The 16826-nt window shown below is 41.4% G+C and overlaps 1 protein-coding gene across 1 annotated transcript in view; it reads right to left on the bottom strand.

Annotated features, from left to right (window-relative positions):
• Positions 1-6099: 6099 nt before the first annotated feature.
• CFAP210 (cilia and flagella associated protein 210) overlaps positions 6100-16826 on the bottom strand; it is a 29856-nt gene continuing 19129 nt past the window's right edge. Inside the window, exon 9 of the mRNA XM_059704173.1 lies at positions 6100-6444. Coding sequence (XP_059560156.1) covers positions 6100-6444 — 345 coding nt within the window. The remainder of the gene's footprint in view (positions 6445-16826) is intronic.

The raw sequence follows: 16826 nt of genomic DNA, 5'->3' as shown, positions 1-16826 counted from the left end.
CAACAGTGAAAAGGTTACCTACTTGTCTGGCGAATGGAGGAGAAAATTTTTGCAAATCATACCTGATAAGGGGTTAATATCCACAGTGTGTAAAGAACTATAACTCAACAAAAAAAGCAATGGATGAAAAAACTCAAAAGGACTCAAATAGACATTTCTCCAATGTTGACAAATTCACAACTGATAAACTGGAACTGTAAATCAAAACCACAGTGATATAGCACCTCATATCCGTTAGGATGGCTATTATCAAAATACTAGAGGCCTGATGCATGAAATTCATTCATGTAAGGGTCTTGGCCCCTACTGTGGCAGTGGCTGCCTCTGCCTTGCCACCCCCCGGCCCGCCACGTCCCTGGCTACAGCTTCATCCAGGTCATCTAGTCTAATTAACATATTATGCTTTTATTGTTATAGATTATTATTATAGACTAGAGGCCCAGTGCACAAAAGTTTGTGCACTCGCAGAGGGGTCCCTCAGCCTGGCCTGTGCCCTTCTCGCAGTCTGGGACCACTTGGGGGATGTCCATCTGCTGGCTTAGGCCCGCTCCCCGGGGGAACAGGCCTAAGCTGGCAGTCAGACATCCCTCTGGCAACTGGGGAGCCCTCGGGGGATGTCCACTTGCCAGCGGGGAGCAGGCCTAAGCTGCAGTGGGACATCCTTAGTGCTGCTGAGGAGGCAGGAGAGGCTCCCACCACCACCACTGTGCTGGCAACCATCAGCCTGTCTTTTGGCTGAGCAGAGCTCCCCCTGTGGGAGTGCACTGACCACCAGGGAACAGTTCCTGCATTGAGCATCTGCCCCCTGGTGGTCAGTGTGTGTCATTGTGACCAGTGATTCCCAGTCGTTTTGCTGTTAGGGTCAACTTGCATACTAACCTTTTATTATATAGGATAGAGGCCTGGTGCTTGGATGGGGGCCGGATGGTTTACCCTGAAGGGTGTCCCAGATCACAGGGGAGTCCCGCTAGGGTGCCTGGCTAGCCTGGGTGAGGGGCTGATGGCTGTTTGCAGGCTGGTCAAGCCCCCCAGTGGGGACCCACACCCCCTTCAGGGTGGGGGTCCCCATTGGGGTTCCTGGCCAGTCTGGGTGAAGTGCTGATGGCTGTTTACAGGCTGGCTACACCCCCTGGCGACTGAAGCTGCCAGCCTCTCCTTTTATTTTTTCTGGGGGTTTGTTTATCTTCTATAATTGAAACTTTGTAGCCTTGAGCATAGCCCAGGGCTGGCCAGGGTAGGCAGGAAGCTTGGCTTTCTCCATCTTCGGGGGCAACCCAAGCCTCCTGCTCGCTCCAGCTCTGTGGCTGCCACCATCTTAGTTGTGTTAATTTGCATACTTGCTCCTGATTGGCTTGTGGGTGTGGCTTTGTGTGCGTGGCTTAAGTGTAGCAGAGGGACAGTTAATTTGCATGTTTCTCTTTTATTATATAGGACTGGTGTCCCAGTGCACGAAATTCATGCACAGGGGAGGGTGTGTTCCTCAGCCTGGCCTGTACCCTCTCTAATTTGGGACCCCTCGAAGGATGTCCTACTGCCAGTTTACAGGGATCTGGCCTAAATCAGCAGTCAGACATCCCTATCGTAATCCGGGACTGCTGGCTCCTAACCACTCTGCCTGCCGGCCTGCTCGCCCCCAAATGCCCCCCTACCAGCCTGATCACCCCAAACTGCACCCCCTGCTGGCCTGCTTACCCCTATCTTCCCTCCCCACTGGCCTGCTCACTCCAAACTGCCCCCCGCTGTCCTGATCACCTCCAACTGACCCCCACTGATGGCCTGCTTGCCCCCAACTGGACCCCCTGCTGGTCTGCTTACCCCCAATGGCCCCGCCCCCCACCAGCCTGATCACCCACAACTGCTCTCCCCTCTTGGCCTCTAAGCGCCTCTACCTCGGCCCTGCCACCATGGCTTTGTCCAGAAGAACATCTGGAGGGTTTCCTGGAAGATCTCTCAGTCTAATTAGCATATTACTCTTTTATTAGTATAGATATATTTGTCTGTAAATATGGTTATGATTGCAGATATGAGTAGGACCAGGTAAAATTTTATAGAATGGGCCTTTTATTACAGATGGTTTGCCATGTATGCATTTTTTCTAAAGAAGTAAAAATTACTTTAAAAAATGTTTCAGGAAGACTGAGAAATTTACAGTATCTGCTTTTCTTCCAAGAAAGTTATCACTTTTATGCCAGAGTGAGAATTATTTGTATGCTTTTTATGTCAGCATTGGGCCACTGTGACTGGGGGGCACTTGGCTTGACTTGAGAGTAATTATCTTGCTCACTGGCTGGGAGGGAGGGTGTGTGGCAGAGGAGATAAATACTTGGTTCTGGATTATTCATAGATTGCTGACTTTCTGGATTGATTTTGCAAGCCCCTCCTTTTATTGATGTCCACCTTCTGTTGACAGACATCTACCCTGGGGGAGAAATGAGATGAAACTCTCTTTTCATTGTAAAAAGCATTTGAATTCGTAAGGTGTGATAAGGCCACCCAGCCATCCACAGTCAAGGTACACATTTTCATGGAGGATGTTCCCATTCTTGAATAAATTAAAACAATTTTTTTCTTTTAATTTAAACTTTCTTCTATAACTGTTTTCTTGTTACTTAAAAGCTAGTTTTTTTGAAACTACTAAAGCTTTTCAAGCTGTATATGTCCTTGGAATGAATTTATAAGTAAGAATTGAGCCCAGCCGGTGTGACTCAGTGGTTTAGCATCGACATATGAACCAGGAAGTCACAGTTTGATTCCAGGTCAGGCCACATGCCCGGGTTGTGGGCTTGATCCTCAGTACAGGGCGTGTAGGAGGCAGCCGATCAATGATTCTCTCTCATCATTGATGTTTCTATCTCCCTTCCTCTCTGAATCAGTAAGAATATATTTTAAAGAAAGAGAGAGAGAGAGAGAGAGAGAGAGAGAGAGAGAGAGAGAGAGAGAGAGAGAGAGAGAGAGAAAAGGAAGAGTATGTTTGTAAATAAGAAAACATGTATTTGCTGCTCTTAGAAAGTCTTATTTTCTTTCATTAAAACTTGTGCAGTATAGGGAACTCCATAGATTCTCTTAATTTGAAGAAAGTTAGAGGGAAAGGTACTAAGAGTTCCTTGGGAAAATATGTCACATATATTTTTTATGTTTGTTTATTTTTAATCAAAAACTGAGATATTTTCTATTCAGAAAATATATTTGGATCTAAATACCTTCTATAATTTTAACCCTAAAATATCAATTTAAATATTTTAAAAATGGTTGTGATGTTTGTTTTTTTAAAATAAGTTAGGTTACTGGAGTTCTACATGTTACTGGATCACCTGGGGTAATTTTCTGATTGGAAAATTAAGAATTATAATCAGAGGGGAGGACATGAGAATTTTTAAAGAACATATTCAATTTACTTTAGAAGCCAACCCTCTCTTATCATGTGACTTGTTTTGTATGTTTGTTAAACTATATTATCACATAAGCATTGCTGCTATTGGGACAAACAGTGACAGTTGATTCAGGTCATTTGAATGTCCACTGTCTGTTTTAATTTGTCTGTTTGTTTTGACTCTGTCATATGCTCAAACTTCAGTGGAAGTCATGAGAACCTATTATTTTTGCCTGCTCCCTCCTTTACTTTGGAAATATTCTTTTTTACTCAGAGGGACCTTAACTTTAATGTAAGGGATTGTTTCCATTGCCAACTGTTTTCTTCCTTGCCAAGTAGGACAGTTGTTGTGAACTCTTCAGTGATGCCTTCCCCAGGATATTTGCAGATGTGGTTGGGAAAAGTCATTTCATCCCCGACCTTTGCATGTCAGGTGCCGGGGTGCCACCTCGCCTGCGCCCCGGCTTTCTGATCCCGATGTGGCTCTCCCTCCCTCCAATTGCCATGGCAACCACTGGGTGCCGCCCGGCCTGCGCCCTGGCTCTCTCTCCCTCCGATCGCCATGATAACCACCGGGACGCAGGCCAGGTGGCACTCCCGGGCCCTGCGCCCCAGCTCCCTCTCCTTCCGATTGCCATAGCGACCTCCGGGATGCAGGCTGGGCGGCACCCCCTTGGCTCTTGCCTGCTGCCTGGGTTTCCTATCACTGTTCTTCCATCCTTCCCCTTTTGCCTCCCATCATTGTGCCTACATATGCAAATTAACCGCTATCTTTGTTGGCAGTTAATTTGCATATTACCCTAATTAGCCAATGGGAAGCGTAGTGGAGGTACAGTTAATTACCCTTTTTGTCTTTTATTAGATAGGATGTTAGTGAAGATGTGCTCCCTGGTGCAATGTTGTGGGAATGTAAAGTGCAGCTCGTGGTCTAAACAGCATGATGGTTCTTTAGAAAATTTTAAACAATTATCATAAAGCAATTTAACTTTTGAGCATATATCCAAAATAATTTAAAGATTATCTCAAAGATTTGCACACCAGTGTTTATAGCAGCATTATTCACCACAGCCAAGAGATGAAAATAACCAAAGTGTCCATTAATGAAGGAATGGATAAAGTAAGTTTGGGATAGCCTATATAATAAAAGGCTAATATGCAAATTGTCCCCTCGACCTGGAGTTCAACCAGAGGGCAGGCCCAGCCAGCCAACTGCTTGCACTCCCTCCCCTCAGCTGGCCCTATCAGGTCACTCTCACCCTGATTGGGAGCAGGTCCAGCCTGCTGACTGTGGCCCCTCCCCCTGGCTGGCCCCACCCTTGACCTGACCCCCACCCCGATCGGGGGCAGGGGCAGCCACCCAACCTCCCATGTCCTCTCTCCCTGGCCAACCCAGCCCGATCAGCCCCCACCCATGCACAAATTCGTGCACTGGTCCTCTAGTGTATATATAATTTCATATTGTTTTAGGAAAGGAATTCTGGCACATGCTTCAACATTAGATGACCTTGAGAACATTATGCTAATGGAAATAAAGCCTACTTAATGAAGCATCTAGAGTGGTCAAATTCATAGAAACATAAAGTAGAATGGTAGGTCCCAGGAGCTAAGGCAGCCGTGGGCAAACTATGGCCCGCGGGCCGGATCCAGCCCATTTGAAATGAATAAAACTATTGAAAAAAAAGACCGTACCCTTTTATGTAATGATGTTTACTTTGAATTTATATTAGTTCACACAAACACGCCATCCATGCTTTTGTTCCGGCCCTCCGGTCCAGTTTAAGAACCCATTGTGGCCCTCGAGTCAAAAAGTTTGCCCACCCCTGAGCTAAGGGGAGGGGAAATGGAGAGTTCTTTAATGGGTATATAGTTTCAGTTTTGCAAGATGAGAAGATCCGGAGATTAGTTACACAATATGTGAATATACTAGTATACTACAGAACTGTACTCTTAAAAATGTTTAAGATGGTAAAGTTTGTATTCTACATTTTATACCACAGTCAAAAAAAAAAAAAAAAAAAAGGAGCAGGGGAATGCAGTTCATAAAAAAACACTGAACTTGTATCAAGTTGACTGCCTAACTACATGAAGAGGAATTATTTCAACTGCCTTTCTAGTGAGATACACTATAAAATAAACACAAAGAAGCCATAAATTGCATTTGGTAATCATATTGTTAGTGTTATTTGAAACTAACATTTAAGTATTGAATGGTACACAATTTTGTGAAGAGAAAAGTAGTACTTCCATGCAGCTATAAAAAGGAATGAAGTGCTGATGATGGTAGAACATTAGACCTTGAAAATATGCTAAATGAAATAAATCTGAGACAAGGCCACCGTATGATTCCATTTATATGAAATATCCAAATAGGCAAAACCACAAAGCAGATTAGTGGTTGCCAGGGGCTATGGAGAGGGGAAGATGAGGAGTGTCTGCTTAATAGGTACAGGGTTTCCATTTGAGCAATGAAAAGGTTCTGGAACTTGATAATTGTAATGGTTATACAATATTATGAATATAAATGCCACTGAACACATTTTTAAGTGACTAAAATACATTTTATTATGTGTATATATTTTTTATCAAAAATGAATTAACCTTCAATGGTGAAGATCCAACATAATTGTACTTAGATGAAGAACAGCTTTATTAAATTATAAGCAAGTAATTCACTTACATTTGGAGCTTATCGTATTGGCTACAATTTAGTCTCTCAAACAAACTTTTTCCTACAATGTAAAACCTAGCCTTCCCTTAGACTTTTGAAAATTATTATATTTTGATCCCTGCAAATTATAAGAAGGGAGCTGGACTCCAGTGAAATCATTTGTCTGATAGCTAGGTCTTAATCCACCTCTGTTTGTAAGAACTGGTCCATGGCCACCTCCAGGTCCTCTCTGTACAGATTTTACAAGAGGATAAATATGTTTATTTGTTGATTCAGACTCAAATTTAATTACTTCCCTGGCATAATCTTGAAATTGTTTCTCCTTTCCAGCCATAAGTTCTTCAGTAAGTCTGCAATACTCCAGATGGTCTTCTTTTGCTTGTTTTGCATTAAACTTATTTTTGGCCTATTGAGGAAAGAAAGTACAATTCCATATTGGTAAGTGAGACCAACTTTCTAAACATAGCATTAGAAGTTGTAGATAGACTTTTCTAAACTCATTGATATTTGACAAGTTCTGACTGAACAACTGTATACTATGATTTATTTCAGAAACTTTCCAATGTATTTCACAATATCATCCTCAAAAGTCATGACTCAATGAAACTTACCTTAATAGCCTTTTGTGATGATACATCTTCAAACAATACAGCAAAATAGTTAAAAAGGCATGAAATTTAGATAAAATCAAATAAGTTTAGAATCCTGTTTCTATCAATTAATAAAGTGTATTCTGGTAGGTATAGAAGGCATACCAATCACTGTCCCTACCCATCCACTATTTTGAAGGAACTAACTCAAACCCACTCTCCTAAGTCATCCCAGTATACCTTGTGCCACAGGCATATAAGATTAAATTGTCAGTGACTATCTGAGCTAAGTTAAACCAACTACATGCTCTGTTTCCCAATAATTTGAAGTTGGAACAAGTGACATTTATCAACGTAGGTTGATCAGTTGCTGTGTGGAGTAAGTACGCTAAGCTATCTACCAAAAGCCAATTTACCAACATTTCATAAATTTTTTTCTTGTAACTTCATAAAAATGTTCCTTTATATTATACTATAGGACCAGTGCACCAGTGGATTCCCTCGGCCTGGCCTGCTGGCATCGGGCTGAAACCGGCTTTCCAACATCCCCTGAGAGGTCCTGGATTGTGATAGGGCGCAGGCCAGGCTGAGGGACCACACCGATACACAATTGGGGCCAGAGAGGGACTATGGGAGGGTTCCAAGGTGTGTTCGGCCCGTTTCGCCCAGTCCTGATTGGCTGGACCCCAGCAGCAAGGTAACCTACCAGGGAGCATCTGCCCCCTGGCAGTCAGTGCGCATCATAGCGACTAGTCGAATGGTTGAACAAGCGGTCGGACATTTAGCATATTAGGCTTTTATTATATAGGATGTGATTATAATGACTTTTAAAGATTTCTATGTAGTTTTGGTTGACAATTTTTTCATTTTGTTTTCTCTGTGGCATTTTTTAAAAATGCTGAGTTGGCAAAAAAAATTGAGTGATTTTTTGTATACTTAAGAACAGGGGTCCTCAAACTTTTTAAACTGGGGGCCAGTTCACTGTCCCTCAGACCGTTGGAGGGCTGGACTATAGTTAAAAAAAAACTATGGCCGAAACCGGTTTGGCTCAGTGGATAGAGCGTTGGCTTGCGGACTGAAGGGTCCCAGGCTCGATTCCGGTCAAGGGCATGTACCTGGGTTGCGGGCACATTCCCAGTGGGAGATGTGCAGGAGGCAGCTGATCGATGTTTCTCTCTCATCGATGTTTCTAACTCTCTCTCTCCCTTCCTCTCTGTAAAAAAAAATCAATAAAATATATTTAAAAAACAAACAAACAACAACAACAAAAAACTATGAACGAATTCCTATGCACACTGCACATATCTTATTTTGAAGTAAAAAAACAAAACGGGAACAAATACAATATTTGTATTTGCATGTGGCCCGCGGGCCATAGTTTGAGGACCCCTGCTTAAGAATATATTTTAGTATTCAAAAAATATTTTTCAAAATCAATAACCAATACTTAAGCTGAAACTGGTTTGGCTCAGTGGATAGAGCGTCGGCCTGCGGACTGAAGGGTCCCAGGTTCGATTCCGGTCAAGGGCATGTACCTGGGTTGCAGGCACATCCCCAGTAGGAGATGTGCAGGAGGCAGCTGATCGATGTTTCTCTCTCATCGATGTTTCTAACTCTCTATCTCTCTCCCTCCCTCTCTGTAAAAAATCAATAAGATATATTTTAAAAAAATAACCAATACTTAAGCATAAAATAGTAGCTCAAATCTGATATCTACTATAAATTGAAATTTATAAGGAAACTAGAGGCCTTATACACAAATTCGTGCAAGGGGCTCAGCCCTTGCAGCCCTGGCTTCGTCCGGAAGGTTATCCAGACAGTTGTCCAGAAGGATGTCCAGATGGTCGTTCTGCTGTTCAGTCTAATTAGCATATCAGCTCTTTATTATATAGATAGAGCAACTATATGAATATAGAAAGCACATTTTTATTACCGAGTGCTGCATTTAAAAATTAAAGCTTATATGTTAAATTGGTGATAAACTACCAGAAGCTTGACAAAATATAAAATTACATTCAATAAGTATTTTTTTTAAGTCAGAAAAAGCTATAAACTGTCTTCTAAATGTGGGATCTTAACAAGCAGCAGTTGAGATATGTTGATTTGGTGGTTTGTAGAAAGATATTGAGGGAACAGGGAGAAACATTTAAAGTACAATGGAAGAGATTGGAGAACCAAGATGGCGGCATAAGGTATAAACCTGTGCGTGCTGCCTCCCACAACAACATTGAAACTACAACTATAAGACAAAACAGCTATCATCCAGAACCACGGGAAAGCTGGCCGAGTGGAATTTCTACAACTAGAAGGAAAGAAAAAAGCACATTGAGATCAGGTAGGAGGTGCAAAGGCACCAAGAACAGAGGTACAAAGGCACGCAGGAGGCAGCTGCACCTGGGTGCGTGGTTTTTCTCAATCGGAAGAGGATACAAGCTCTCAAATGCACTGAACTCATTTACGGTGAGACTCTGGGGTCCCAGACTCCTACGGGGAGAAACTGGACTGTCTTGCAGGGGGTCAGAAAGTGAGGGTGGCTTTCTCGCAGAGCTGCGTGCAGGGATCATTGTTGCCGTGGGGCGCGGGACTCAGGGTCACAGAGGGACTCGGGAACACAGAGACGCGGAGTCACGGAGATGGCTGACGACAGCCATTGCTGTTTGCTCTGCCCTAGGGATTCTCTGAGACCCCCTCCCACTCAATTTACATCCCCATCCAAGCTGTGCGCAGTGGCGCAAAGGAATCACCTGAGCTTTTGCAGCCTAACCTAACAAACTGCAGCTGGGTCAGAGAGCTCCAAAACTTCCAAACCCCAAACAAAGAGGAGAAATCTGCTGATATCGCTGTAGCTCCTGCTGGGTGGACTCACACAGTGGTTGACTTGGAGATCCAGGAGCCAGGGTACCCCTGGTCAGCTACCAGATTTCAACTCCTCACATCCATAAGGGACACATTCAAGAAGCAGACTCAGTGAGCACCAAAGCCCCATTGAAGCAAGTCCTACCCCATAATGGTGTCTCCAGCTCAGCAGCAGTTCTTCCACTGTAGACTGCTGGTCCTCGCAGTCAGCCAAAAATGCAGAGAAAGAAACATGTCACAAATGAAAGAAATGGAGGAAAGCAAACTAACGGAGGACATAGAGTTCAGAACCACAGTTATAAGGTTACTCAAGAATCTTCTATGAACCTCTGAGGAACTTAGTGAGACCTCCAAGGATCTTAATGAGAATGCCAAAAAAAATGGAAAAGGACCAGTCAGAAATTAAACATTCACTGACTGAAATAAAGAATATTATACAGAGATCCAACAGCAGACTAGAGGATTGCAAGAATCAAGTCAAAGATTTGAAATACAAAGAAGCAAAAAAACACTCATCTGGAAAAACAAAACGAAAAAAGAATCCAAAAATATGAAGATAGTGTAAGGAGTCTCTGGGACAACTTCAAGCATACCAACATCCGAATTATGGGGGTGCCAGAAGAAGAGAGAGAGCAAGATACTGAAAGCCTATTAGAAGAAATAATGACAGAAAACTTCCCCTACCTGCTGAAAGAAATAGACTTACAAGTCCAGGAAGCGAAGAGAACCCCAAATAAGAGGAATCCAAAGAGGACCACACCAAGACACATCATAATTAAAATGCCAAGAGCAAAAGACAAAGAGAGAATCTTAAAAGCAGCAAGAGGAAAACAGTTAGTTACCTAAAAGGGAGTACCCATACGACTGTCAGCTGATTTCTCAACAGAAACCATGCAAGCCAGAAGGGAGTGGCAAGAAATATTCAAAGTGATGAATAGCAAGAACCAAGATTATTCTACCCAGCAAAGCTATCATGTAGAATTGAAGGTCAGATAAAGAGCTGCACAGACAAGAAAAAGCTAAAGGAGTTCATCACCACCAAACCAGGATTATATGAAATGCTGAAGGATATTCTTTAAGAAGAGGAAGAAGAAGAAAAAGGTAAAGATAAAAATTATCATCAACAAAGTGACAACAAATAAATATCTATCAACAAGTGAACCTAAAAATTAAGTCAGAATAAACTGGTGAATATAATAGAAGCAGGGGCATAGAAAGGAAGTGGACTGACAATTCTTGGGGGGAAGTTGGTAAGGGGGGGTGTGGGAAAAGACTGGACAAAAATCTTACACCTATGGATGAGGACAGTGGCAGGGGGTAAGGGCATGGGGTGGGGTGGGAACCAGGTGGAGGGGAGCTTATGGGGGGGAAAAAAGAGGAACACCTGTAATAATCTGAACAATAAAGATTTATTAATTTAAAAAAAAGTACAATGGAAGTAACAATGGAGGGAAGAATTGCATAATGGATCATAGATTGGTACCTCAAATTTGATATGCACTAATTAAGCATTAATAGAAACTCATAGAGAAACTTTTAAAATAGTAGTTAAAAAGTAACAACAAGCACTTTTGAAGGATGCAAGAGAGCTAATATTTTGGACACTGGAAAATAAAGTGAAAGAATCAAGTATTTATCCTATCTTTTCCTTAAAAATTGTACCTCAAGGAAACCAAACTGCTGATCATGAAAAGTTTTTGAAGACATTAACAAATGAATCCGAAGGAAATTGACATTTTGCCACCTCATGAATTAAGAGATTTAGGCAATGATCATCAAAGGCTCTTCATATCACAGAAAGTGAGACAGCAGTCATTAGTACCTTCTAATAGAAGGACACATATCACCCATGAGGAATTTCAACCAAAAAATTGAATCTAATCTAGATTTTACATCAAATGCAGGGAACACATTAAATTACACCACAGGGATCCAAATGGCAAAAGCCAGATTAATAACTCTAAAAGATAAAAACAAACAAACAATTTCTTCAACAAACTACAAAAAAGAACAAATATAATAAAGACAAGGAGGGAGAACTTAAGACAAAAAGAGAAGATGGAGGTGGAGGAGGAGTTATAGATTAAAAGAGACTTTAAAGACATATCAACCAAATAGACTACATGTACCTTATTTGATCCCAATTCAACTAACACAATTTCAAAATTACCCATGAGATAATTTGAGGGGAGTTTAAACACTGAGTGTTAACTGTTTTATTTTTTTTAATGTATCTTTATTGTTGAAAGTATTACAGATGTCCCCCCTTTTTTCCCATTGACCCCCGCCCCGCACTGAATGTTAATTGTTTTAGATATGATAATAGAATTGTGATTATGTTGATTTCTAAAGAGTCCCTGAGTAGTAGAGATACATTCTGAAATATACATTAATAAAATTAGATAATCTCCGATTTGCTCCAAAATAATATGGCAGATCCCACTTCTGGTAATGGCTGCATAAGGAAGTTGGCCGATTTCCCTCCACAGGTAGGAAGTTTATTATTAAAAATTATTAAAATCAGCCCTAGCAGCCCTAACTGGTTTGGCTCAGTGGATAGAGTGTCAGCCTGCGGACTGAAGGGTCCCGGGTTCGATTCTGGTCAAGGGCATGTACCTTGGTTGCGGGCACATCCCCAGTGGGGAGTGTGCAGGAGGCAGCTGAATCGATGTTTCTCTCTCATCGATGTTTCTGGCTCTCTGTCCCTCTCCCTTCCTCTCTGTAAAAAATCAATAAAATATATATTTAAAAAAAAAATCAGCCCTAGCTGGTTTGGCTTAGTGGATAGAGTGCTGGCCTACAGACTGGAGGGTCCTGGGTTTGATTCCAGTCAAGGGCACATGCTCGGGTTGCTGGCTTGATCCCCAGTAGGGGGTGTGCAGGAGGCAGCCGATTAATGATTCTCTCTCATCATTGATGTTTCTATCTCTATCTCCCTCTCCCTGCTTCTCTGAAATAAAAAATATATATTAACTTTTTTTAAAAAATCAAACATTTCAGAGCCCTAGAAAGTGACCAGATGCGGGTAAATACTTAAGAAGTGTCTTTTCATGAAAAACTGCTGCTAAATCTGGTAAGAACAGCAACTTTATGGCATTCTTGTTTGGAGAGCATTGCTATCTATCCAGCTCAAGTAACGAAAACTTGCAGATTCCATTTGAGTTGAGTGGCAACGCTGATAAAAATTTAAGGGGGAGATTCTGGAGGCAAGACAGTTATAGAAGAATTAAAATAATAAACTCTACAGACATCCCTGATTAATTGATAAACTATACATTCACACAGGAGATCCAGTACGTCTAGCAAAAATAAAAACCTGGAGGAGATTGTGAATGTTCTGTTCTTTGGAAGGCCATCCTCAACCCACACACAGCTTATGCAGCCGTGGTAAAAGCATTGCTGGTTTAACTTGTCTGAAGATAAACTCTACCCATGTTATTGGTTGACTGTCAATGCCAGTACGGAGAGGAACTTTAGAGAGCCAGACTTAAAAACAAACAAACATTAGCAGAGACTTCAAAGGCTGCCTATTGTGAAGAGAGATTTCATAGCTTGCATCCAAGGAAAGTAACTGCCTACTAAAACAAAGAACCACCACCCTCAGAACTAAACAGAGTGTACAACATACTCTATACAATGTCAGGTTTTCAATGAAAAATTACTAGACTTGCAAAGAAATAGTAAAGTGTTACATTGTTGTAAGGAAAAAATAATTGTTCTAAGCAGCATATTGAATTTAACAATTAGATTTCAAAGCAGCTATTACAAACATATCAAAATAATTAAAGGAAATATAGGGAATCTAAATAGAAAAGGAGAAACCATTAAAAAGAACCAAATAAAAACTGAGTTGGAAGTTCAATAATTGAAATAAAAATGTCACTAGATGTGTTCAAATATCAGAATCAGTGAATTTGAAGGTAGATCAATAAAAATTGTCCCATCTATACAACAGAAAGAAAAAGATTGATGTAAAATGAACAGAACTTCAGAGATCTGTGGTATAATATCAAATGTCGCTTTATATGTGAAAATTGGACCCCTGAGGGGAAAATGATAGAGAGGCAGAAAAAATATTTGAAGAAATAATGGTAAAAAACTTCCCACATTTGGTGATATAACAGGCACATCCAAGAAGTATCACAAACTCCAAAAAGGATAAACACGAGAAAAACACATCACAGTAAATTTTCTGAGAGCCAAAAATAGAGAGAAAAATATTAAAATCGCCGAAACCAGTTTGGCTCAGTGGATAGAGCGTCGGCCTGCGGACTGAAAGGTCCCAGGTTCGATTCCGGTCAAGGGCATGTACCTGGGTTGCAGGCACATCCCCAGTGGGAGATGGGCAGGAGGGAGCTGATCGATGTTTCTCTCTCATCGATGTTTCTAACTATCTCTCTCCCTTCCTCTCTGTAAAAAATCAATAAAATATATTTTAAAAAAATATTAAAATCAAGAGAATAACAACACATCATATATATAGGGGCCAACAATATATTTAATAGCAGATTTCTAATCATAAACAATGAAGGCCAGAAGACACTGAAACAACATATTCAAAATGGAAAAATATGACATCCCATAATTTTATATCCAAGGAAATGAAGGTAATATAAAGACATTATTAAAAAAAAAAACCAACTGGCCCTGATCACTGTGGCTCGGTTGGAGCACTGTCCTGTACACCAAAAGGGGGCAGGTTTGATTCCAGATCAGGGTGCATACTCAGGGTGCAGATTTGATCCCCAGTTGGGGAGTGTGTAGGAGGCAATTGATCAATGTTTTTTTCTTTCTCTTTTCCTTTCTCTCATTCTCTCCCTCCCCACCTCCTCTCTCTAAAAATCAATAAAAAAAGAAAATCAAACTGAAGAATTTATTGCTAGCCCATCTGTACTGTAAAACATACTATAGAAAGTCTTCAGGCTGAATAGAAATGGCTAATCCTATGTAATAATCCTATATAATAAAAGGGAATATGCAAATTGACCCTAATAGCAGAACAACTGGTCGCTATGATATGCATTGACCACCAGGGCAGATGCTCAATGCAGGAGCTGCCCCCTGGTGGTCAGTGTTCTCCCACAGGGGGAGTTCCACTCAGCCACAAGCGGGGCTGACAGCTGGGAGAGCAGCGGTGGTGGCAGGAGCCTCTCCTGCCTCCTCTGCAGTGCTAAGGATGTCTAACTTTGGCTTAACCAAAGTGGGACATCCCCTGAGGTCTCCCGGGCTGCCAGAGGGATGTCAATCAATGATTCTCTCTCAGCATCAATGTTTCTTTCTCTGTCTCTCTCTCTTCCTCTCTGAAATCAATGAAAAAAAAAATAATATATATATGTATATATATATATATATATATATATATACACACATACATATATACATATATATATATACATATATACATATATATATATATATTTTTTAACCCAACAACAACAAACCCAGAAAACAATTTGTTGGAATTTGGAGAAATTGGAACCCTTGAACATTGCTGGTGGGAATGTAGAAAGGTACAGCTGCTATAGAAAACAGTACAATGGTTCTAAAAATAAACTAAATATAGAATTACCATGTAACCCAGCAATTCCACTTCTGGGTATGTAAACAAAAGAACTGAAAGAAGAAACTCAAACAGATATTTGTATACCAATGTGCACAGAAGCATTCTTTGCAATAGCCAAAAGATGGAAACAACCCAAATCTATTGATGGATATATGGATAAACAAAATGCAGTATACATGTACAATGGAATGTTATTCAGCCTTAATAAGAATGAAACTGAGCCATAGCTGGTTTAGTTCAGTGGATAGAGCTTTGGCCTGTGGACCAGAAGGTCCTGGGTTTGATTCCAGTCAAGGGCACATGTCTTGGTTATAGGCACCTCCCTGGCCCAGGCCTAGGAGGCAACCAATCGATGTGTTTCTCTCACATCGATGTTTCTCTCTCTCTTTCCCTCTCTCTTCCACTTTCCCTAAAAATCAATGGAAAAATATCCTTTGGTGAGGATTAACCAATACAAAACAAAACAAAAGAATGAAACTGACATATGTGGCAACATGAATGAACCTTGAAGACGTTATGCTAAGTGAGATAAGATACCAAAAGGACAAATATTGTATGATTGCACTAATATAAGGTATCTGGAATAATCATATTCATAGGAACAGAAAATAGAACAGTGGTTACCAGAGGCTGGAAGGGAGAATAGAGAGTTCTGTTTAATGGATAAAACGGTAAATTTTATATTATATATATGTTTTACCACATTAAAAAACAAGTTAAAACTCAACAATAAGAAATCAAAGAACCCAATCAAATAATTAACAAAAGATTTGAATAAACACTTTACAAAAGAAGGCACACATATAGTTAAGAAGAACATGAAAAGATGTTCAATATTTTTAGTCATTAGGGAAATGCATAACAACACCATGAAACATCACTACAGTATAATAGTCTAAATCAAAGGATAGTACTAAGTGATAGTGAGGATATGGAGCAAGTTGTCTTCATATTATGTTGTTGGTAGGAATGGAAAATGGTACAGCCATTTTGTAAGACAGTTTTTAGTTACAAATGATTGCATGCCAGGTCCTTCATACATGTTCTAAAATTTCTGGTACTCACTTCAGATGTGAAACCTGTAAGATCCCAATCAATATAATTTCTGAGTAACTAGAGGCCCAGTGCACAAACTTGTGCACATTGAAAGGAAATTAATTAGAAGGTGGCCAGCAGGGCAGGACTGGGCTAGATGGGCCGGACACGCCCTGGAGCAAACCTCCCACCATCCCTCCCTGGCCGACTGCACCTGGGGTGGCACCGGGGCTTGAAGGGTGTCTGCGGAATAAGCGGGGTGCCTCCAGCAGGTGGAGTCCCTCAGCCTAGCCTGTGGGGATTGGGTCGAAACCGGCAGTCCAACATCCCCCGAGGAGTGCCATAGTGCAAGAGGGCACTCTGCAAACTTGCTGTCGCTCAGCACCTCCTGTGTTGAGCATCTGCCCCCTGGTGGTCAGTGCACATCATACCTACCGGCTGGTTGGCCAATTGGCCAGTTGCTTAGTCTATTATATATATACTAGAGGCCTGTTGCATGAAAAGATTCATGCAATAGGCCTTCCCTTCCCCTGGCTGCTGGCACCGGTTTTCCTCCAGCACCCAGCACCCAGGCCTTTGCTGCTCCGGCTGTAGCCACCTTCAGTGCCTTCGCTGCTCCGGCCAGAGCCGCCTTCAGCGCCTTCGCTGCTCTGCTTCGTGCCTACATATGCAAATTAACCGCCATCTTTGTTGGTGGTTAATTTGCATATCTCACTGATTAGCCAATGGGAGGCGTAGTGAAGG

The sequence above is a fragment of the Myotis daubentonii genome, chromosome 7, assembly GCF_963259705.1.
Source record: "Myotis daubentonii chromosome 7, mMyoDau2.1, whole genome shotgun sequence".
Taxonomy (NCBI): domain Eukaryota; kingdom Metazoa; phylum Chordata; class Mammalia; order Chiroptera; family Vespertilionidae; genus Myotis; species Myotis daubentonii.
The sequence above is the reverse complement of the archived record's forward strand: the minus strand, read 5'-3'. Positions and strand labels throughout refer to the sequence as shown.